Source organism: Euleptes europaea, chromosome 11 (assembly GCF_029931775.1).
Source record: "Euleptes europaea isolate rEulEur1 chromosome 11, rEulEur1.hap1, whole genome shotgun sequence".
Taxonomy (NCBI): Eukaryota; Metazoa; Chordata; class Lepidosauria; order Squamata; family Sphaerodactylidae; genus Euleptes; species Euleptes europaea.
The window spans coordinates 42,508,185-42,531,865 of NC_079322.1; the positions used below are offsets into that span (position 1 = coordinate 42,508,185).

The 23,681-nt window shown below is 44.3% G+C and overlaps 1 protein-coding gene across 1 annotated transcript; it reads right to left on the minus strand.

The window, feature by feature from the left end:
* Positions 1 to 1,469: 1,469 nt before the first annotated feature.
* NPY (neuropeptide Y) lies at positions 1,470 to 22,696 on the minus strand. The gene is made up of 4 exons (XM_056857584.1): positions 22,682 to 22,696; positions 20,831 to 21,018; positions 7,536 to 7,616; positions 1,470 to 1,818 (listed from the first exon to the last, which is right to left on the minus strand). Exons 2-4 carry the CDS (start codon positions 21,016 to 21,018, stop codon positions 1,794 to 1,796), a joined length of 294 nt encoding a protein of 97 aa, XP_056713562.1. The 5' UTR covers positions 22,682 to 22,696; the 3' UTR covers positions 1,470 to 1,793.
* Between the last annotated feature and the right edge of the window lie 985 nt (positions 22,697 to 23,681).

Consider the following 23,681-nt stretch of genomic DNA (forward strand, 5'->3'; position numbering starts at 1 on the left):
TAGCTGACGTGGTCTAAAGAGTGTGAGAGCAGTCAAATTTAACTATAGACAAGCTGTTTTGTAAGTATGAATTCTTTTTAAGGAATTATCATTTTAAATATATGTAATTAAAAAAAAAATGCATGTTAAAATGTTAAAATAATATAAAAAATGTTTAAAAATATTAAAATGCATTAAAAATAATTTTAGGGGGACTGAAGAAGGAGTTTAATATAAGAAACCGAAACGGCCGTTTCCCCTTCAGTTTATATCTTCACTACTTGGCAGCCTTCGAGGGACCATTAGCAAACATGAGCACTTACCTTATTAAGGATTGTTGACTTTTTCTTCTCAAAAGGCTTCTGCCTTTGGATTGTACATGTTATGAATACTTACCTTACTAAGGACTGTTGACTTCCATTTTTCAAAAGGCATTTGCCTTTGGATTGTGTATGAACTGCTTTTGTATGTTCTTCTTTGTTAAGTTACATTGTTGTTCATGTTCACCATGTTTTCATCCATTGTATCACCTTTGTGGTTTGTATAAGTGTGTAGCACCATAAAGTTTTTTGCACTTTGTTTAATCTTTTCGCATCTGTGCTGAACCTCCAGGTGGTGGCTGGAGATCTCCTGAGATCACAACTGATCTCCAAGTGACAGAGATCAGTTCCCCTGGAGAAAATGGTCACTTTGGACATCACAATATGACATTATGGTCACTTTGGACATCACAATATGACATTATGGTCTTTCCCCTCTCCAAACCCCACTCTCCCCAGACTCTACCCCTAAAATCTCAAGGAATTTCCTAACCCAGAGCTGGAAACTCTAGGTATATCACCTGTATAGTTTACTGTGTAGGTTGGGTTGTATGCTTTTCATTTTTTCCATTGTGCTTGAGTGGACATAGTAGAGTTTAGAATGTGTAAAGATTAGCTGTATTGACTTGGCAAAAATACAGATGTTTTGCTTTTTGGAAGGAGATTAGTAAACTCATGGAATGGTTGTGCACTTTAGAGGAACAGACTATTTTCTCTCTTCATACCACCTGACTCCAGACCCTTAATAGCTGGGTTCTGCTCCAGTGCAAGGGTAGTCCAGGCCCTGACCTCTAGAGTCAATGCAGTGGTTCCACTCTTTGATCTCTTGACTGGCTTTTCCCTTTGAACCCTCTGACCTGCATTCAGGTACTAGATTTCTGCATTCAGACATTGGTAGCTGTATGTGGTGGTTGTTTGAAACTATTTTTTTAAATTAGACTTCATGGTTTAGCATAGATCAGTGCATCATATGCACATTTTATATTCTCAAAATGCTAGTAATGTGAATTTTATCTAACAATAAAATAATAATCTGTATGCCGATTAGTAAAATATGCACTTTCCACATAATTTTATTTTGCTCATGGGCAATAATTGTCATGAAACAAATAACTTACTAAGAATCAAATATTAAAAGTGAGCCCAAAGGCCAGATTAAATAGATGCCACTTTGAACAACCATTAAGAGAAGGTGCTATGTTCATGCTGCTTTAGCCTATAAGGAGACTGAAACTCAATTTGAATGTAGCAAAAAACAAGTCTTTACCCATCATCGTTAGTGGCCTTTCCCCCTCTCATTTAAAATGTTACCATTTAGAGTGCACAAGTAATTTATTTAAATAAAAGTATGTACAAGAATAATGAAGGGGGAAAAACTCTACAGAATTCAGTACAATGGCTGCATGCACTGGGAGCTGAATCTCTGACAGGTCTTCTATCAATGAGTGATGGACTGAAACTAGGAAAAAGACTGAAGATGGGTGGTGGTTTCCATCACCACATCGCAGGATCTTCAAACCTGTAATGAATGGTGAAGAGGGAGAAAAAGATCCTGATGGTGAATAAGAGAATCAAAGAGATTTTAAGCTACTCTATATGTCAGGGGTCCCCAATATTGTGCCTCTGGGTGCCAAGGCCTGCACTGAAACCTTTACTGGTATGTGCCAAGTGTATTTAGAAAATGGGCAGGGCCAGCTGGGGCTTTTGCCCAGCAAGGCTTCTGACGGACCACTGGAAATTTGATTGGCTGTGCAATCATTTTAAAATGTTGCTTTGGAAGCAGCTGCCACCACTGCACAAGGATCTTCACTGTGATGGAAGGTAAGCTACAGCAGCCATTAGGTGGCTGGCTCTACTTTCTGCAGCAGCCATTTTGTGGCAGCCATTTTGTGACCACCACGCTATGTCAGAATTACAAAGGTGCCCGCAGGATCAAAAAGGTTGGGGACCCCTGCTATATGTTCTCATGACAGCACAAGGGCATTTATTACACACGAAATAATAATTTTCATGTTAGGCATGAAGCCTGCATTATCTAGTCTTTTGAAAATCCATAGCAATCATAAAACAAGACAGAGTGAATTTACACCATTCATAAAACAAGACAGAGTGAATTTACACCATTTTATTCTCATAAAACCAATTCGTACTTCGCCTGAACATGTAATTCTACATATAGTGGGTACATGGGCACAATATATGCCCTTCACGTAAAAAGCATCATATATGGCCTGTGCACATATATAACCTGTCCACTCTTCTTTTTGTGGAGGATGGATTGTCCTTAACTGAATACACATAAACCAATTACCATACCCAGGCATGGATCTAGACCAATGCTTCTGCAGGCACAAGAAGTTCCAACTATGGTGCACTTTTCCTCCTCACCCCCTTCTGCAGTGGCCCAAAATGCTCCCTGGAATTCTATTCCACTGGTGCTATCAGCAAATCTGGCCAGCAGTGGCACAGTGCTAGAAATGGTCATGGGTGCAAGGTATCAAAGCTTATGTGCTGGTATCAAAGCTTATTCCAACTCCGAAGGAATGCATAACAAAATGAGAAAGTATTTCTGCAATATTGTACCATACTGAGTTGCTTGTTAAATTCTGTTGAGTTGCTGTCCTTGAGGGGGGTGGGGAAAGATCACACTAAAGCTATTTGTCTCAATATCCATGGAAATACTGTACAACTATCTGGGGGTGACTTTAGTTGACTCTACACATGGCTTTGAATGTTAGTGAATTGAAAATGGGGAGTGTTATTTTGCAAGCAATGAGAGCCACTGCAGAAGGATGTTAAACTAATGGCTAACATTTGTTATATTTATCTTAGGAAAAAGACATTTTAAGCTTTCACTAAGCAATAAAACAGCCATTTACCGCCATCAGCCTTTGACTCTTATCTCCGACTCCCACTTATTCAAAAACCATTTTAAGACCAAAGACTGGACTCAGAGAAAACACAGCTGCCCAACTCACTGGACTTAATTTGTGCCAAGGCTTGCCCACAGGGTTTGGCCTTGCAAGATATGTCAATGTCAGTGATCCGTCCTGGAATATATAAGCAGGAGGAGAGGAGAGATTCCCTAGCTCAGGGGTGGGGAACCTTTTTCCTGCCAAGGGCCATTTGCACATTTATGACATCATTCAGGGGCCAAACCAGATGTAGATCTCCCAGTGTGTGTGTGGGGGGAAGAGGCTAGGGTTGCCAGGTCTCCAGCCATCACCTGGAGGTTGGCAACCCCAGGGGAGGCCACACAGAGAAGGCCTGCAGGGTGCCCCCACTCCCCCCTCCCAGGCGGAAGGGCAGCCAGCAGTGGGCCCGAGCAAACGAGGTGCCAGGGGGGCGCAGCCCACAGTCGATTGGCAAGGGAGGAAGGAAAACAGAGAAAGAGGAAAAGGGAGGGAGGGAGAAAGGGAGAGAAAGGGAGAAAAGAGAGAGGGAGGGAGAAAGGGAGAGAAAGGGAGAAAGAAATGGAGAGAGAGGGAGAAAGAAAGAAAAGGACGGAGGGAGACATGCTGGCCCCACCTGACCGGGCCCCAGCCTCCCCTGCCCACACACACATACACACACACCCGGCGGCGCACAGAGCCCAGCACAACCGGGCCCCAGTCTCCATGCCCTCTCCTCCCCAGAGTCCACAAAAGGGCCCCCCCCGAAGCCCGATCGGCTCCTGCATGCATGCTCTGCCGCCAGGAGCCACCAGCCTCTTTCCCCCTCCCTCTCACTGCTCAACAGCCGACAGTCGGCGAGAGGAGGTCCAAAGGGCGCCGCAGTGCCGCTGTAAGCCGTGGCGCCAGGAACACCCTCTGGGAGGGCCTCCCTGTGCTCTGCCTCTGCAGCAGGGCCCCGGAGCTCCCGAGGGCCACAAAAAATGTCCTCGGGGCCGCATACGGCCCCCAGGCCTGAGGTTCCCCACCCCTGCCTTAGCTGGATATATTTCTCTCACTGTTTGAGGAACAAAGGTCTAGTTCACACAACAAACAAGGAAATCCAGGAAATACCTGGAGATTTGGGGTGTGGAGCCTGAGGAGAACAGGGTTTGGGGAGAGGTGAGACTTCAATGCCATTTGCCAAAGGGGCCATTTTCTCCAGGGGAACTGATCTCTGTCGCCTGGAGATCAGTTGTAATCACAGGAGATCTCCACCTGGAGGTTGGCAATCCTACTGATAAGCTAGTTGAGTATTTGTAGAAAATCATTTTGATGGGAGAGTCAAACATGTGCTTCATTTACCTGCAATGAAGTGGTACAATCCAGAACAGATTTACCTTCTCATCTACTATCTGTAGGAACTATGCCAGAATTCCCACATGTAAGTGGGAAAGGGCTTCAAGATCAAAGGCTGTAGTTTCCAGACAGATGAGCTCCAAATCTTTCCCTCCTGGAGATCAAGCACTGTTTGCCCAACCCTGAGAGTAAGGCTGATAGAGATCTCTGGTCTAATTCAGTAAGAAAGAAAGCCCTGTTAGAATTTGTTTTGGGGTTCGAGAGTGATAGGCTGATTGACACACAACTAGGTATTTTTTCAGTAACAGAGAAGATACTGGGTTGGATTCAAAGTCCTTTTTCCACGAGGTGAAATATACTACCCATTCGTATGAGGCAGGGGAGATTTTCACTGATTTACCCTTCCTGTCACAGAACTTCATTTTGTGTCCCACTCTGTTCCATAACGTCCGTAAAATGCTGTGACGGACAAGGGGTTAACCTGCAGTAAACTCACAGAAACCAAGAGTGCGTGAAGCCAAAGGGCTGACACCCTGAACTTTGAGGCAGAGAAAGGATTCGAAGCTTGGTAGCCAGGCTGAGAGAGATTCTGAGCTTGGTAGCGAGGCTGAGAAGAAGCGTGACTGTAGTCTGTGAACCTAAGGGGTTCTGTAAAGCCTAAGCTAGTAGAACACACAACCTGCGGAGTGACAGGATTGAGAACTGGGTGAAAGAGGTCCCATTCTCAGGTCACAAAGGGGAATTAGTCTCTGGGGCAGAACTATTCCGGTTGCAGGGTGGTGTGGAGGATTTCTGCCACTGGTGTGGGGTAGTCAGTGAGAACTGGAAGAGGGATTTTGGATATTTCCCCATACTTCTGGAAGTTCTTTGAGGAGAAAGGGATTCAAAGTCCCTTTGCTCCTGTTAGCTAGGCTGGGAACAGAGTCTGTGGGACTGAGTCTGTGAGGGTTCTGAGGGACAGAACTAAGCTTGAAAACTAAGAACTGAAGGAACTTGAGAAACATCTAAGCTAAAGACAATCTGAGTAACATCTGAACTAAGCTACCTCTCTGAAAGAATCCTGTGTACATATATGTGATTTTTGAGTTTTCCCTCCTATTCTGCCTTTTCTTTAAAATCCATCTTGTGAGTTCTGTTCAATAAACTTCCCTGTTCTGTTTGTTAAAGTTAAGAAAGAATCCTATGTACATATGTGATTTTTGAGTTTTCCCTCCTATTCTGCCTTTTCTTTAAAATCCATCTTGTGAGTTCTGTTCAATAAACTTCCCTGTTCTGTTTGTTAAAATTAAGAAGCCTCTTGTGTCAAATTTCTCTCTGAGGTAAATACAGAGTGTGGGACTAGAGGAGAAGAAAAATAATCTCCTCACAATACACTCAGGCTAATGCTTTCCCTCAGCATATTCAGTCAGGCTGAGAGAGTGGGATATTAAAGAGGGTAAAAAGAGGGGTGCGTCATAGATGCTTCTTCTGGGGGTGCAGAAAGCTGTAGCAGGAAGGGGAGGCAAGCAAGTTCTCTCACAGTCCTTCGGATTCATCCTAATATTTCCCTGCCAGGATTTTGAAAAGGTGGGTGGAATTTTAAATTTGAGATGGAAATGATTAGAAGGAAGTCTGGCCTTGCTCTAGCCTACAGATGTAAGCTAGCTCATTGCAAATATTTATAAACCACAATACCACATATGTTTAACCACGTATTGTTAAGCACGCGTCAAGATCTAAGGCGCTGAAATGAAATGAAAAAGCATTAAACACGTTTAACCTTAGCAATATCCGACCCTGTATTTAAGGTCACCCAGGGGGCTTCGCAGCCGACTAGCCATTTGGAGGCAGATGACAGTCCAACTCTCTGAGCATTTATTCTGTGCTTCTCAAAGCAGGATGTGGGAATCTAGCAGAGTGGCAGGGGCGAGGGTAGGGTTGCCAGGTCCCTCTTCGCTATCGGCGGGAGATTTTGGGGGTGGAGCTTGAGGAGGGTGGGGTTTTGGAGGGGAGGGATAGAGTCCAATGGCCATAGAGTCCAAATGCCATAGAGTCCAATGGCCAAAGCTGCCGTTTTCTCCAGGTGAACTGATCTCTGTCGGCTGGAGATTGGCAACACTAGGCGAGGGGGGGCTGACTCAAAGGGAGCTTTGATGGCCTCCATGGAATGGTATGGCCCCTGCATGGCCCTCGTGTTTTGGAATAAAGGGGTGGGGTAGAGGAACTTGGGTCAGATAGGAAAGAGTACGGTGGTATGGCCTCCCTCGTCCCCAATCCTCAATGGAAAGAACATAGGTGACGTTTACAGGACAAGGTGGGGAAGAGGTAAGAACTGTAAATTGCCAGGTGGAGACTGGGGGGATGGGGGGTTAGATTGGGAAAGAACGGTTGGCCCCTGTGTAAACAGACTGCTGGACTTGATGGGCCTTGGTCTGATCCAGCAGGGCTTTTCTTATGTTCCTTATGTTCTTAATTACCTAAAATTGGGTGTTAAAAAAGAATTTATGTTTATTAGCAGAAATCCTTCGTTGCAGTTCATATAACTGCAATACCATTACATAGCAGAAATTATAGTATCTATGTAAACTAACGGTTCAATTTTCCATAGCTCTCTTCTTCACTTTGAAGTCTTAATTTCTGGAAGCCACTGAAATGCAGTATAGAAATTAGCTTTCACACCACAGATTCAGACTGGGATGTGCTGTTTGAGGCAGCTCATATTTCTCCAAAAAAGATTTTTAAAAACATACTGAAAATGATTAGTTTAGATAAAACGTTAAACATAGGGTGGGATCTCCTTAAAATTTCTGTCCATGCAAGAGGAGGCAGTTTTTGCCAGTCCTCTTTCCAGTGGCAGACTTGAGATTCTCCCCCAAGCTACTCCTGTGGGACCACAGTGGGAGGGGTGTGTGTGTGTGCAGGGAAGTCATGCTTCCGCAGACAGAAATCCTTCCAACCACTGAAACTGTCAGCAAAATCCAAGCCACATTAATAAAAAGTATGACCATAAAAAAACTTTGATATTTACCTAGATCTAGGAATATTTTCTGTGCTTTCCCGCAACAAGAGATCAGAAATCAGTGTCTCCGGACTGGATCGTTTTCCATACCTGTCAGATGAGTTAAAAAATTCATGTAAAGTTGAGATTAAGTTCCATCTTTTCATAAACACAAGAACTAAAGGTCAGTCAGCTGAATGCTTTATGAAGTATTTATCCAGCATTCACTCAAAGTATTTTCTGATGTTCTGTTTTTAAGTAAGTTCAGTCTGATGTTCACTTTGAACCTCCAGAATGTGGGATCTGCATTAATAATTAGTTTATTTGTGACTTGGTCACAAAATTTAACAAGCATTGGTTGTTTTACCTATGCCAAAATCAAGAAAATGATCCAAAGCGGTCTGGTGTGGATAGGGTTGAGAAATTCCTGGTGGTTTGACAGTAGTGTTTGAGGATGGGAAAAGAGCTCAGAGGAGATGTGAAGTCACTCTGGAGTTTCCATTTCCCCTGAACTGTATGATATACCATAGAATTCACCCTCCAAAGTTGCCATTTGCTCCAGGGGAACTGATCCCAGTAGGTTGGAGATCAGTTGTAATCCTGGGAGAACTTCAGGCCCCATCTTGAGGCTGGTAACTCTAGATGTGGACATTTCTAGGACTTTCCCTGATGTTCAGAGGTTTGCTGATTCTGTATGTGGAATTTCCCTTTAGTCACAATGACTAGTCCTCCATGAAGCAGTAGACCAAATTTCCATCAGGTTTATCAAAGGAACTGTCTAACAGTTTATCTCTAACTATCTCCCCAAGATACCAACCACGAGATCATGGGAAGCTAACAAGTCTTTGCTTGTAAGTGCTAAACATCTGTTCCTCTTCAGTATCTAATCATCCTGAACAAAGGTAATATATATTTATAGTTAGTTTTGCCAATGGCCATTGATACAAGTGTCCTCCATGAATTTTTCTTACTATTTAAACACACTCACTAGCAATGCCGGATTTACGTATAAGCTAAACAAGCTATAGCTTAGGGCCCCACTCTCTTGGGGGCCCCAAAAAAATTTAAAGGAAAAAAAACTGGATGTACATTTCCAAAATATAAGATAAAAAACAAATAAAATAAAACCTACATACAGCAACAGTGTTTTGTGTTGTGTAGGCTCCTATGATGTAAGTAATGGGCCCCGCCTGCTAGCCTGCTCCCTAAAATATCACTGGTTTGCTCCCTAAAATATCACTGGTTATTTTTTTTAAAACAAAATTTATTGCTTTTTTATAATTAAACAAAAAGTAAACAAAAAAATCATAATACAATACAAACAAACAAAAACATAAAAAGTACCACTGGTTATCTTCAGTTCAACAATTACTTCGATAAAATACATATTTTGTTATGTGCAAATGGCTTTAGATACCTATTAGGTCCATAAATTACCATATAGCATATATTCAACACAAAAAAAAACAGCGACAATTTGTTGTTGACAAAGGACAGCTGGACATATAAAGGGTCCCATTACCTTCAATAGCTTAGGGCCTCATCAAACCTAAATCCGGCCCTGACCAGTATACATTTCCAATCAGCAAAGTTAGTTTTTTTCAAATATGGGTTTTACATTGTGATATAAATTACAAAATGCAAAAGAAAGACAGAGGAACACACAACATATTTAGCTAACCGGATTATGCTTCAATAATTCATCTCCATCACAGAAAGACAAAGTATCAGTTTCAAGAGAAGAAGTTGAAGACAACCAGCTACATCATTAAATTCCCCCCATAGAGTGATTTAATGAAGCATGACACTGAACTCAAATGTTCTAGCTGGTGCGATCAGAGATTGGTTTCTGCTTCCTTTCTTCCGTGTTATTTAGATACAGCCTGAGTTTCAACAGTAGAGTGAGTTAATATCCTTAAAGAAAATGCCTGGGCTTTGTATATTAGTTTACCAAATTAAAAATCTGATCCTGCAGCCAATTATGAGGCAAAAATCATTGCTGAAGTCAGTTAATAGTACTTCTGGATGCTGTCTCTTATAATCAAGATGAGACTCAGCTGCAGTAAATATAATGGAAGTCCATCAAAATTGCTACCCACTCATGCTTCGTTGCCATAAACCAGGGCTCCAATTAAAAAAAATCAACTCCAACATCATGAGACTGAGTTTCTTGGTTAGTTTGTGTGCCTCACTTTAAAGAATTTCTCAATCAAAATTCATCTTTTTAACAGATGAAGATTGGATTCTTTGTTAGTCTTGTTCTGTAAACTTCAATTAATAGCTTTTGTTATGATGCATTTAATCTCTGGTTATTAATCCATGGAAAACAGTTAAGGTCAGATAGGGCTGATGTGTAGAGATTCAGATGGTCATCTTCTTTGTAATAATTGCAGTCATCTGATGATATCCTGGGGGTCCAAAGCTTTTGTTGCAAAGTGACTCATCATTACATGTTCTCCTCATTTCCAAAAAGCAGAAACTCTCATGCAATGCGATTATCACTGTGTGGATAGATTCTTAACAGGTCCCCTTTGTATCTACATCCTGAATGAGGTAAAAAAAAGTTGTGTACTTCTTTTGACCTACTATTCCTGAAAAGTGGATGAGGTAATGTTGTATTACAAGAATAGTTTGATGGAGTTAAAGATCTTTCTTGTTGTGTGAGCTGGTTCAATATCAAACAAATTCCTCAATGGTGTCATACAATCCCTTCGACTATTTATTGGCACTACAGCACTCTAGGAATCCCTAGAGCACAAAAGTTAAATAACTGATTATGTGGGGGAAAGTAGGTAACCATGTTGGTCCATAGCAAAATCCAAAAATAAAAGCCATGTCATACTTTTTATTATTTACTCAAGTAACTGGATTATGTTTCAATCATTCATCTCCAACTCAGAAAGACAAAGTATCAGTTTCAAGAGAAGAAGCTGAAAACCAGCTGCATCATTAAATACACACACACACACACACACATTAAATCCCCTTTCTAAACACCCAGCCTGGTGAAGAGTTCTGGGAAACGCAGAAGGTTGCACATTGTGTTGTGTTATTTTGGTTGACATAAATAACTTGATAGCCCAGGATAGCCTGATCTCATCAGATCTCAGAAGCTAAGCAGGGTCAGCCTGGCCAGTATTTGGATGGGAGACCCCCAAAGAATATCAGGGCTGCGATGCAAACACAGGTAATGGAAAATCACCACGTTCAAACCTTGAGAACCTTACGGGGTTGCCATAATTCAGCTGCAACTTGACAGCAAAAAAAAAAAAAAAAAGTGATGAGCGTGGGTTATACTATTGGCCCCACACAGAATTTTTCCAGTTATTGATCATGCACTCCAAACTCTACACATCTCTAAGTGAATCTTGTTCATGTGGTATATTCATGATCACTAAAAATGCGGGGGAGAAGCAGGATCATACTGGACATTCAGCTCCTACTCTGTCAATCTCAGTATCTGCCATAGGGGGAGACAGGAAGAAGGAAAATTAGCAGCAGGCATATGTAGGGCTGCCAGGTCCCACCTGGCCATCGACGGAGGATGGGGTTAGGGTTACCAGATCCAGGTTGGGAAACTCCTGGAGATGTGGGGATGGAGCCGAGGGAGGACAGGGACCTCAGTGAGGTACAACGCCATAGACAGGGTTGCCAGATCCCTCTTCGCCACCAGAGGGAGATTTTTGGGGCGGAGCCTGAGGAGGGCGGGGTTTGGGGAGGGGAGGGACTTCTTTGCCATAGAGTTCAATTGCCAAAGCGGCCATTTTTCTCCAGGTGATCTGATCTCTATCGGCTGGAGATCAGTTGAATTAGCTGGAGCTCTCCTGCTACTACCTGGCAGTTGGCAACCCTAGCCATAGAGTCCACCCTCCAAAGCAGCCATTTTTCTCCAAGGGAACTGATCTCTGTAGTTTGGAGATGAGCTGTAATTCCAGAGGATCCCCAGGTCCCACATGGAGGCTGGCATCCCTAGTCCTATGAGAGACTGAGAGGGCAAGGCCTTTTCCCACTCCAGCTGGAATGATGGGATGGGACGGGACATGGAAGTGTCACAGACATTGACATATAGAGCACATGAATAGCATATTAGGTCAGTGATGGCGAACCTTTTAGAGACCGAGTGCCCAAACTGCAACCGAAAACCCACATATTTATCGCCGAGTGCCAATGCGGCAATTTAACCTGAATACCACCCCCAGAGGGGGCCCAGAGGGAAAGGCTAGGGTTGCCAAGTTCCTCTTAGCCATGAGTGGGAGGTTTTTGGGGTGGTGACTGAGGAGGGCGGGGTTTGGGAAAGGACTTCAGTGCCATAGAGTCCAATTGCCAAAGTGGCAATTTTTTCCAGGGGAACTGATCTCTATTGGTTGGAGATCACCCGGGGCGGGGCAGAACCGGAAAGGCCAGCGGCTTGGAGGAACTGCGCGTGCCGGCAGAGAGGGCTACGAGTGCCGGAAGTGGCACTCGTGCCATAGGTTCGCCAACACGGTATTAGGTTGTACATATGCAGAATCATTCAGACATTAACACAATTACATTAAGAAAACAGCACAAACACACATACATTGCATACATGAAGAACACAATCCTTTTAATTTATGCTTGTAACATAAGCATAATCCTGTTAACAGAACAGAAAGGAAGTTAAAAGCAAAAGAGCAATCCTAAACCCATCTACTCAGAATCCTACTCAGGGCTATTAAATGGCAGGAAAGTGTTCTTAAGATGGCATTGAAAAAATACGCATAAAAATATAATATTAATATGCACAATTTATCCAATAAGTAGCAGAAAGAAGAAGAAAAAACTCTCAAGATAATTAAAGATAAAATGCTTGCCCGGTTTTAGCTGCTGGCCTGAATAGACCTTGCAGATCTCCAAAAACAGGGAGTTCCACAGGAATAGGATCGTGCAAATGTCACTGAACTGCATTTCTTTTACTTTTAGTGTAAATTGACAAGCTTCTGGGGGTATTTCTAAATTGCATTTTTACAGTAGAAGAGCAAACTTTTAAAAAATTACTTTGTTGATGGTAATTTTCTACAGGAACTTTAAAGTTACTATTAACAACTCTCCATATCAAACTAGAAAGGAGACAGGCAATAGCTGTTGAGAGTTAATCATCTGAAAGAGATTTCTCTTCCTATGCAGTAAAAAGGTCTTGCTGGTTTCCGACACAGCACAGCAACCTGCAAAACCTTTTCACCAGAGGTGGGAAAGTGGGATTAGTGTAAACATCCTGAGCATCTCTTTTTTTATTCAACTGGGAAAAAATACCATGTGTTTCTAGTCTTAAATTTAAAGGGCTATTATTAATTTTTTTTTTACAAAGTTTTCTCTCATTCCTGGCTCTAAAATATGCTTTTCCTTTTCTATCTTTTTACATATGTGCATTTTACCCATAGTGAGAGCATAGAGCAAACAACACGGTTTATATGAGACCTTGATAGGATATTTTGGAGGACTTTGAGTCGCCATGAGTCGGAAGCGACTTGACGGCACTTAACACAGAGAGAGAGAGACAGCGGAACTCTCTGCCACCAGATATGACAATGGTGGCAATATAGCATAGCTGTAACAAGGGCAAGGAAAGGGAGGCACTTGCCTCAGGTGTGCAAAGCTGAGAGAAGCAGGAAAAGAATATCAGGGCTAAAATAAACATTGTATTATTATTACTCTTGCTATTTATGTATTTACCTTTTAACCAAAATAACAACCATGAAAGTATTGGGAGCGCAACTTTATATCCTTGCCTTGGGCGCAAAATTAGCTAGTCATGGCTCTCATAAATTCAAAGGTAAGATACGCAGGACACCTATCTTAATTATAAGGGTATTTTTGTTATCTGACTATATTTAGCTGCCAAATTCTGGGAACTGGGCACTCTTATTAGCACCTGTATTTGGTATGGCTTCCCTCAGCCATCTGAAGATAAGATCCTGGGTTGAATGGACCAACGATTTGACCCAGCATTGCTGTTCCCATCCACGTTGGAGTTTATTGATGTGATTACACTAGTGCAAACCACACATGAGCCACCGTACATCAGATGCACAACTGACCGCCACTGCAAACGGGTGCGATCTCTTGGGCGATGAAGACATCAGTGCCTATAGTGCTGTATCAGCAGTGTCAGTGCCAAACAAAGCCTGACAAACAAGAATGGGGAAAGTCCCATGCTGCTTCATTTCCCTTTAAGCATGTGTATTCTGACCCAGGGATGGTTAGAGCATTACAAGGAAGATACAGGTGCAACCCCAGCTGAGTGGATTATACATGAGTTCTAGCTGACTGATCTGCTTCTTCTGAATAGCCTCAAGTGAGGTACTTGTTCATATAAACACAGCTTTGTTTACATTGGCCTTCACTTCACCCTTTCAATTGCTGGACTATATTAAAAACAGAAAACCCACAAATCTCTGGCAGTGCCTTATGTTATCATAAAGCAAACATTATCCCAGCGCACAACTGCAAGAGATAATTTTTTTAAAAAGCTCACCACATTGGGTACTAGAATTTAAGAGATTAAGGCTGAAACATGTGTGGAAAAAATATGTGTAGTCAATTCAATTTCAATTTCAAAACGTTAATGGCATAAAATATATGTATAGTCTTGAAATATGAAGCCCAAAGTATACGTGGAGTCAATCAACTGACTTAAGGGCCACTTTATAGAATAACCATTTCTCTACACAGATATTACTTCTGTGCCCTCGTGTTCTATCTGGCAAACACGTGTGCGTCTCTTTTGCCATTTTCCAACCCTGAAAGTATGAACGAAAACTCATGGTTGCTTTAGCCTCCTTTATTCCCTGTTTCAACCAGGATTCAGCCAGGATCGAACTCATGCGTTTCGCTGAACGTGCGTTCGATCCTGGCTGAATCTTGGCTGTTACAGGGAATAAAGGAGGCTAAAGAGACCATGCGTTTTCACCCTATGACAGCTTTCTGAGTGATTGAAATCCACATATGACGCCTGGTTCAGCATTCTCAAAGGGGTGTGTTTTTGCCAGCCAAGGGGATTGTGTGCTTCTACCTTGGAACTCAATCACAAACTATCCAAAGAACGGGCAGCTTCAAAACCTTCTACATCAAACACCTGTTAGCAACTTCTTGTGTTTTACAGTATAATGGCTACAAGAACAAACTGTGATCTGAAAGGTCCCTAGTTCTAACCCTTCCTCCACCACTAACTCACTTAATGCCACTCAGCTTCATCCCCCTCATCTATAATACATAGGGTTGCCAGGTCCCTTTTCGCCACCGGCAGGAGATTTTGGGGGCGGAGTTTGAGGAGAGGGGTAGGGGAGGGACTTCAATGCCATAGAGCCCAATTGCCAAAGTGGCCATTTTCTCCAGGTGATCTGCTCTCTATCGGCTGGAGATCAATTGTAATAGCCGGAGATCTCCAGCTACTACCTGAAGGTTGCCAACCCTAATAATACCGAGATAATTATACTGGCTTATTTTCTAGTATTGTTGTAAGGATCACAACAAGATAAAGTACGTGAAGCACTCTGAACACTGAAAATACAATATAAGTGCTAAGTGTGATTTTTATTGGAGGGTTGCTTTACCTTTTCTTTAGTAGCCTGTGTTTCATTAGGCCAAGGGTGGTCAGAAACAACAGATCTGTAGAAACGGAATTGCATCCCTTCAAGTATTTCTCTCAAGCTGTCAGTGTTGCTAAATCTAGGGGACGGGCTGTGGCTCAGTGGTAGAGCGTCTGCTTGAGAAGGTCCCAGGTTCAGTCCCCAGCATCTCCAGTTTAAGGGGACGAGGCAAGTAGGTGATGTGAAAGACCTTTGCCTGAGACCCTGGAGAGCTGCTGCCAGTCTGAATAGACAATACTGACTTTGATGGACCAAGAGTCTGATTCAGTATAAGGCAGTTTCATCTGTGTTCATGTGTTCACTTTGGTCTGGGCTAAAAATGCTTCCTGATGTCAGCTTCTTGCAACAGCTTTAGCGCTAAAGAAGAACAGGAAATATGTACAAAGAGGGGCCAAGTAGCATGGGCAGAAAGGAACGATACATCACTGCTTTGGACTATCTGTCCCAAGGTGGGGGGCTACCACTAAGCAACTGGAAACCACAAAATAAGGGGTCCCAACATAAATGAAAGAAACAAAGGAACATGAAAAGGAGCCATGTGTGTGTAAAAATAACACAAATTATTTCAAAACGCACACAAAAATCTGAGACTTCCCTTGAATTGTTTGCATTAGGCATACTGATTCAACTCGCCTGATGCTTCTGAAACACTCTGCCATAATAGTGATAATGGTGGGCCTCCAGGACACTTTCATACACTCAGCCCAGCCTGCACTGTTTCTCGCCTTTTCGTACCCATGACATTGCAAGTAGCAATGATTTGAGAACCTGGTGCAAAAAAAAGGAACCTGTCTCTAGTCTGATTTCCCACACTTAAAGACACTCATTTATCAGGTGAATTGCAACTTCAGAGGAGTAGCCATCACTGTTGCTTTTGCTGCAAGGGACTGGAAGTCGTGCCGCCTTTGTAATCAACAGATTTATGGCAGCTTTTGTAGTGCATAAATTCTAGCCCGTGAAAGCTTATGTCACTATAAATACGTTAGACTTTAAGACTCTTTTTTGTTACTAAGCAGTATTTTTCTACCCTTTGCAAATAACTGCTTGGTATATTGGCCGTTTAATATTGTTCAGCTAAGTTGTTTGGAGACTTTGGCCATGCCGATGCTTTCTGATCAGATGCCCAGGCATGGTAACAATCTCGATGCCCACCCCCTTTTTGCCATCAAGTCACAGCCAGTAGGGTTTTCAAGGCAAATGTTCAGAGGTGGTTTGCCATTGCCTGTCACTGCATAGCAACCCTGGACTTCCTTGGTGGTCTCCCATCCAAGTACTAACCAGCAATGATTCTGCTTCATTTCTGAGGTCTGATAACAGCAGGCTAGCCTGGGCTATCCAAGTCAGATTTTCGCAACACTACTCGGTGGGATAACATACCCACAGTGGCAAGTTGGCTGCTGGTATCGCAGTTTAGCACCAAGAGAAAAGTGTGGTAACAAAATCTGGAGGCTTTGTCCAGTTTGCGGTGTCTGGTTCCCACATCAAATGGACTCAGTCTGTACTTCTCGGTGGGGAGGAGATGGAAAATAAACCTCAGGCAAAAGGTTCCTATAGATAGGCTGCCAGCCCGTTGTAGGGTATATCTGGCAGGATGCTGCAACCTGCTTGTCTGCTCACATCCACAAAGAGACATATTGATTTTCTCAGATCTCACAACACGAATGATAAACAAGGTTAATTACCAAAGTTTTCTTCCTCCCACTCTTGAACGAGGGAAGTTTCAGGTGTGGGCAAAATAACAAAAAAGTGATTTTGTTTTTTTGCAAACCGTTTACTAACTAGCAATCAAGGATTATTGTATTTTATCCAGTTCCTGTACAACTCGTCATTATTTAGTTCTCATGAAAAAAGGAAGGTAGCCTTTTGGAAGAGAAAGCAGCCCTCCCCAGTTCTAGTGGCACGTGCCCAATCTTCTGCGGCAGCAGCTCCAAGGGGGAGAATTTTATTCTTCCCCAAAGGGTTACCAGGGGCCCCCTTCCCAGATGTGTGCTGTCTGCTCTGACTCCATCTTGGCTAAATTCGCTTTGGCAGCCATTTTAGGAGCTAGCAATGCCATGCTCGGGAGAAGGCAAAGTCAAGGTACTCCTCAGGTTATGCTAATGAGCCACCAAAACTTTGGGCAGGAGACTGATTCACTGATAGGACATCTACAAGCCTACCCATTGCCATGGGGGGAGGCTTGCAAAGCCAGGCACCCACCAAGATCAGTGTAAATTCATCAGCAAGGGCATGTCTTCCTAAGCACAAAATTAAATGACTAGCAACCAGGTGGACTTTTACCAATCTTGTCCGAAATTGTCTCCTCCCAACCTGACTCAGGTATGGGCGAAGCCTCCACCCTGCCAGCCCTTTTGTCCACTCTGTGTAGATACAATTAGAAGCCCCTCTTCCTAACTCCATCAAAGTCAGGAAACCCACAGATTCTCATCCTGGACTCACCCTGAATTTTATAATTATTTATTTCATATGCTTTTGTATGGGTCCCTATAACTACGAATGTTCTGCCAGCCAAAACTGTGCAGTCTCACCCCTCTGCTGGCTCGGAGGCTGCCCACTCCACTCTTCTGGAACCAGAAAACCTTCTTACTATGTCTCAGGGACCTTTGGGAGCTCTGTCTAAAGTCTCCTACCCTAAAGACCCCAACCCTGAACAGACAACGTAATCTACCCAGCTCAACAGACTGAGGGTAGCTAAACTCCTTCTCTGTTCACACCTTTTCTGTTGAAAATTCTCCTTTCCACTTCTTTAAGTGCCAGCATGGAGAGCCAGCATGGAGCAATGGTTAAGAGTGGTGATTTGGAGCAGTGGACTCTGATCTGGAGAACCGGGTTTGATTCCCCACTCCTCCACATGAGCGGTGGACGCTAATCTGGGGAACTGGATTTGTTTCCTCATTCCTACATATGAAGCCAGCTGGGTGATCTTGGGCTAGTCACACTCCCTCAGCCCTACCTACCTCACTGGGTATCTGTTGTGGGGAGGGGAAGGTGATTGTAAGCCGGTTTGATTCTTCCTTAAGTGGTAGAGAAAGTCAGCATATACAAACCAACTCTTCTTCTTAAATCCTTCCTTCACTGATTGTTTCCACACAAGTCCGGTCCTTTAAAACCTCAGACTGTGGTCAGCTATGGAGACTTGTCTTGGCTGCTTTTGCTGTAGGTTCGGGGATTTTGCCTGGATTTTTTGCTTTTTCAGGATGAGGGTCTTTTTCCACTCAGTGGACTGTTAGTGAGAAAGTCTTGAATCTGTGGTTATTTTGTTCTGCCCGCTTCCAAACATCACCACCACTTCATGCAGATCTCACCTCCCCGTCACTATCCTCCACACTCAACCTTCTCCCCCTTTCCCCAAAGTGTCCGTTGATGGGGAAATGTTTGGTTTTCCCAATGTATTAATTTTTTAAGTGCATGATAATTGTGTTATTTCGCTGCTTTTGTTGAGGTCAATTACTTTATAGCAGTGAAGGCGTAATCTTTCAATATCAGCCCGAAAAGTATATTGACAGTGGTGTTTGGTCTGCTTTAAAAAGTTGGATATATCCTTTGAAATCACTGCTCAGTTTGCCTTTGCAGGGGGCGGGGGCTGCTGACTGTGTTTATGGTAAAGGTTTGTTGTTTTCTGCCTGCCTTGTTTAAAAATGTTAAATAAAGCAATAACTCCCCCCTCCTTGTTTTCATTGCACACTTATATTGCCCCTTTTTATTTTTGCCAAAGGGTCGCAGTAATGCTACTGCATCTGCGCAAAAAAGGGTGGGGAAGCGGTGGCATTATGCCACCGATTACACTAACAGCCTCCCGCAGGAAATCCCAATATTTGGAAGAGGTAGCGGATGATATGCAGGGGCTCCAATTTGGATCCACGGCTGTGGCTTCTGATCTCACTGCGGGGGGGGGGGGGTAGTAGAAGAAAGCCCTGTATGTGGAAAAGCTCTCTCACATACTTCTCCTGGTACAGAATTCCCACTCAGGCAGAGGTTTGGTTTTCTTTTACTTTCTCTCCTCTCATGCAAGTCTTCGTAAGCATGTCCTCTGAACACAACTGCACTGTTCTTAATGCTTGAGTACTTTTTCAGTTCCTGTACCCCTGTATTTCCAACAGTAAATTCTAAACCTTGCTTTGGAAAAGATCTGGTTGTTTTGTGGTTACTAGTAGCCTATTAGAGGCACTTTGAGCTTGCTTGCCCACTTTCCTGGTTTGTCAGTTTCATTGGACTTCTCCAGACATTCAATGGAAGAAGAGAAAACTTTCTAGCATCCTTTACTTTTTTATTTTCAAACTTAAATAAATACGAGCCGGAGTGCCACGGGGGCTAGAAAACTTGGGATTATGCATGTTCACCAACAATGTCATTGACCATTTCTCTATCCCAGGTGAGAAAATAGTACTGTAGTCAATTCACACCTGGAAAGTTCAGAAGGTAAAAATTGTGACGTTACAAACTCATGATAAACAGCCCTGGATTCTAAGGGCTCACTGAATTAGCAAATGATATCAATGCCAGAGACAAAGAAAGCTCAAATGGAAACACCTAAAGTTCTATGTAGCTTCTGTGCTTTTATTGCATAGAAGAAAGAACAGATTTTCCTTTTACTGTGAGAGCCAGCATGGGTAGTAGTGTCAAATTACAACTGCTGAGACCTGGATTCAAATCCTCACTGTGCCTCGATTTTCACTGGGCAAGTTTGGCTGTACCCATACATCTTGGGATATTATGCTATCATTGTGCTATAGCAATCATTCAAAACTAGATCATGCTGTGTGGACCAGCCAATCCACTTGCGAACGACAGCTATAGCACAATAGCACCATATCCAACGTGTGGATGCAGCCCTTGAGACATTCCCCCACTCTAAGCCTAACAGGGTAGTTCTCAGGACAACATTGGAAAGGGGATAACATACATTGTCCTGAGCTCTTGGAGGGTGGGATTTTTAAATATCTAACCAATAAATAAACAGAACCACATTGTTGACAAGACTGGAGCTAGAAGACTTGTACGCAATTGAATGGAAGGTAATGATTATGGATCTCAGAAGCTAAGCAGAGTCGGCCCTGGTTAGTATTTGGATGGGAGACCACCAAGGAATACCAGGGTTGCTGTGCAGAGGAAGGCACTGGCAAACCACCTCTGTTAGTCTCTTGCCGTGAAAACCCCCAAATGGGGTCGCCATAAGTCGGCTGCGACTTGACAGCACTTTACACACACAAGAGGGTCACATTTTTAAAAAAAAATTATAAGCGAATTAGAGTTTCTTTCCCTTGCAAGACTGCAAGCTCTTTAGGGACCACAATCAATTTCATTCTATATAGTTACTACCCATGCATAGATACCAAGGTTCAGTTAAAAAGATCAGGCAGTAGGTGATGTGGAAGACCTCAACCTGAGACCCTGGAGAGCCACTGCCAATCTGAGTAGACTATACTAACCTTGTTGGACCAAGGGTCTGATTCAGTCTAAGGCAGCTCCTCTGTGTTCATACATTTGCATATATATGCTGATGATTCTTGAAGACAGGGCAGAGCATAAGTCATAATGAATGAATTACTATAGCCCCATTTTGCACTGCATCTGACAACCATATTGTTAGCCTGTGATTCTTAGAACCTTGGAGGAAGGGGGATAAGAGAGACCTCCAGAAATTAAAAAAAGGGCTTCCATTGCTGGATACAACTTTACCTGGTTGTCCCCACAACGCGAAGCCTCAGGACCTACCTCTGCCGTGTGATGAGGTTGATGTAATGCCTCAGCGCCGAATAGTATCTGGCCATATCCTCTGCAGGCGCATCCTCTCCAGGGCTGTCCGGTTTTGACGGATACGCTTCTGCCAGCGTTCCCAGACAGATCAGAAGGCACAGGGCAAGTGTCATCACTGACAGCCACAATCGCATGGTCCCCTGCATCTGTAGGTCACAGCGAAGGATTTCTCATGATGATACTTGGAAGCATAAGGGGTGCACTCGCCCATCGTTCACAGAAAGGCCCTTTGAATCACAGCACTGCTCCAAGCTGAGTCTGGCCAACGGCTTAAAACGCAATCCCAAACACAGTTGCTTCTAAGTTTATTGAAGTCAATGTGCTTCGAATGGCGCACCTCATGCTTAAGACGACTCTGTTAATTTCTTAAGAACGTCATCTGCCCCAGACATAACAGCAAAGTACTCTTTGACCAGGACTTCTCTAACAAAAGGAGCTGGTTTTTCAACAGACCTGAGTCCTGACATGCCTTGAAAAACCAGGATTCTAATGCCATCAGGGCTGTTCTAGTTATTGAGTGGGGAAAGACGAATACTCTGCTCTAGGGCTCAGCACTGGTTTTAAAAGTAAGTAAGAATCAGCATCAGAATTTTTCTTAATTCAGCTTCAAGGGGGACTAGAAATAACGCAAAGAGATAAAACAAAAGGCTTTGTGGTGTGTATACATTTTACACAAAGAGAAATGGCTCCAGTTAAAAGATTTTACTTGCTATATCTATACTATACTATACTATACTATACTATACTATACTATACTATACTATACCTCTCTCTCTCCATACACACACACACACACACAAAGCCCTTCCAGATCTGGTTCATGGGACATTTTTAAAAAGTCACCCTAAAGATTTCTGAAACCTTTTCCAATTATTTTTTTCAACTCCCACTGAACTCCCTTTGAAGGAGGGAGATTGTATTTGTAATCGACAGAGCGGGAAAGAGCAGAAATAGAAAGGAATTGGTAGGATTTACGTTTGCCATCTCGCTTGGCGAGATCACAGCCAATTTTTCCTAGAAGGATCGAGGTGGTGAGGAGGAAGCCGATCCCTGAAAAGCCAGGCAGGGAAAAGTTCCTTTTTGTAAGGGCATTTCTTACAAGGGGCTTGGTCCAAGAACGGAACCGCGGAACTGCTCTTTTCTGCAGGGCTCATTCTGCGTGGAGCGCCGCGCTCCGCAGCGTTTACTCGGGAGTAAGTCCGAACGAACTCCGCGGGACCGGTCTCCGAGTTCACTAGGGCTGGGGAGGGGGGGTGGCGCTGCCAAAGGACCCCTGGCTGGGACTTGCTGCATGGGGGGTGGGAGTTAAAGGCCATTTACGCACGGGAGGTTTTGCCTCGGGTTTGCCCCTCTCTAGATGCCCATTTCCCCCATCCGAAGTCTCAAAACTGGAAGGTTTTGCCTTGGATTTGCCCCTCTCTAGATGCCCATTTCCCCCATCCGAAGTCTCAAAACTCTGCATGGGGGCTTATGGTCGAGTTTGGAGAATATGAATGGAGGGAAAGTGCATCTAAAGAGTGGCAACTCCAAGGCAAAACCCTTCCATGAATAAATGGCCTACATGGGGGCCACATGGGGAGTTTTGAGAATTTGGATGCGGGGGGGGGGGGAGCGCGTCTAAAGAGTGAGTGGCCAACGCAGGGCAAAACCTCCCGTGCGTCCGTGCCCCCAAAGTCTGCTCCGGGCGGGAGGAAAGACCCCGGAGGCAGGACTCGTCCTCGACGTGGCGTGATGGAAAGTCGAGGGAAGCGACGGGCGGGGAAGGGACGGGACGGGACGGGGCGGGAGGCGGCGGCGGCGGCGGCTTACCTCGCGTGCGGTCGGGTGGCGGCGCTCCTGTCGGGGGGGATCTGCTGGCTCCGCCGCGTCCTGGGGAGGGGATCGGCTCTCCAGTGCGGGGCTGCGCGCCGCGGCGAGGCGTTTTATGGCTTTCCCGGCAGGCAGGAGGGGCCTCGGGCGACCACGCTCCCCTGACTCCGCCGCGGCCCCCCCCCCCCAGTCTCCGCCTGCGCCCTGCCCCGGGATTGGCATCGACGGTGACATGGGTGGCGCGGGGGGGGGGAGAGAGAGGAGGGGCGGCCAGACGCTCCGTCCCCCTCCCCGGCCGACACGGAGCAAGTTTTGAAACAAAGGAGCGCTGGAGCCTGGCGCGGCCCCCCCCCCCTCCCCAATCGACCCCAGATTTTGCAGATCGTTGCAACGGGCTTGGGAGGCTTTGCCGCTCTCTAGATCCGCGTTTCCCCCATCCGCGTTCTCAGAAGTCAACAATAAAACCCCGTGCAGGGTTTTGAGAAGTCGGATGGGGGAAACGTGCGTCTCGGGAGCGCCAAATCCAGGGCAAAACCTCCCGTGCGTACATGGTCGAAGACCTGGGCCGATTCTGGCGCTGGCAAGCTCGCCTCGGATTCAAGCTCCCTGATCCCATCCAAGCCCCCAAAGTGAAGAAAATAAGGCTGGGGTCATATTGGGGCTCTGTTAACGGGGGAGGGGGAGAGCTCAGGTGTATTATGTCCCAGATGTGTAGCATTATAAAAGTGCACACTCTTAACGGTATCTGAAGAAGTGAGCTGTGGCTCACGAAAGCTCATATCCTACCAGAAAATATTTTTGTTAGTCTTTAAGGTGCTACTGGACTCTTGCCCTTTTCTACTTAACAATTTGCAGAGAGGTAAATCGTTCTTTCTTTCGATCTGAAAGTTTAAACAAGTGTTAGGTGCGCTTGACAAGGAGCATTTATTGTATTAAATGCGTCGACTGTCTCTTCTGTGCCAGCTTTGCTCCTGGAACAGAGAACACACGCACTCAAAAG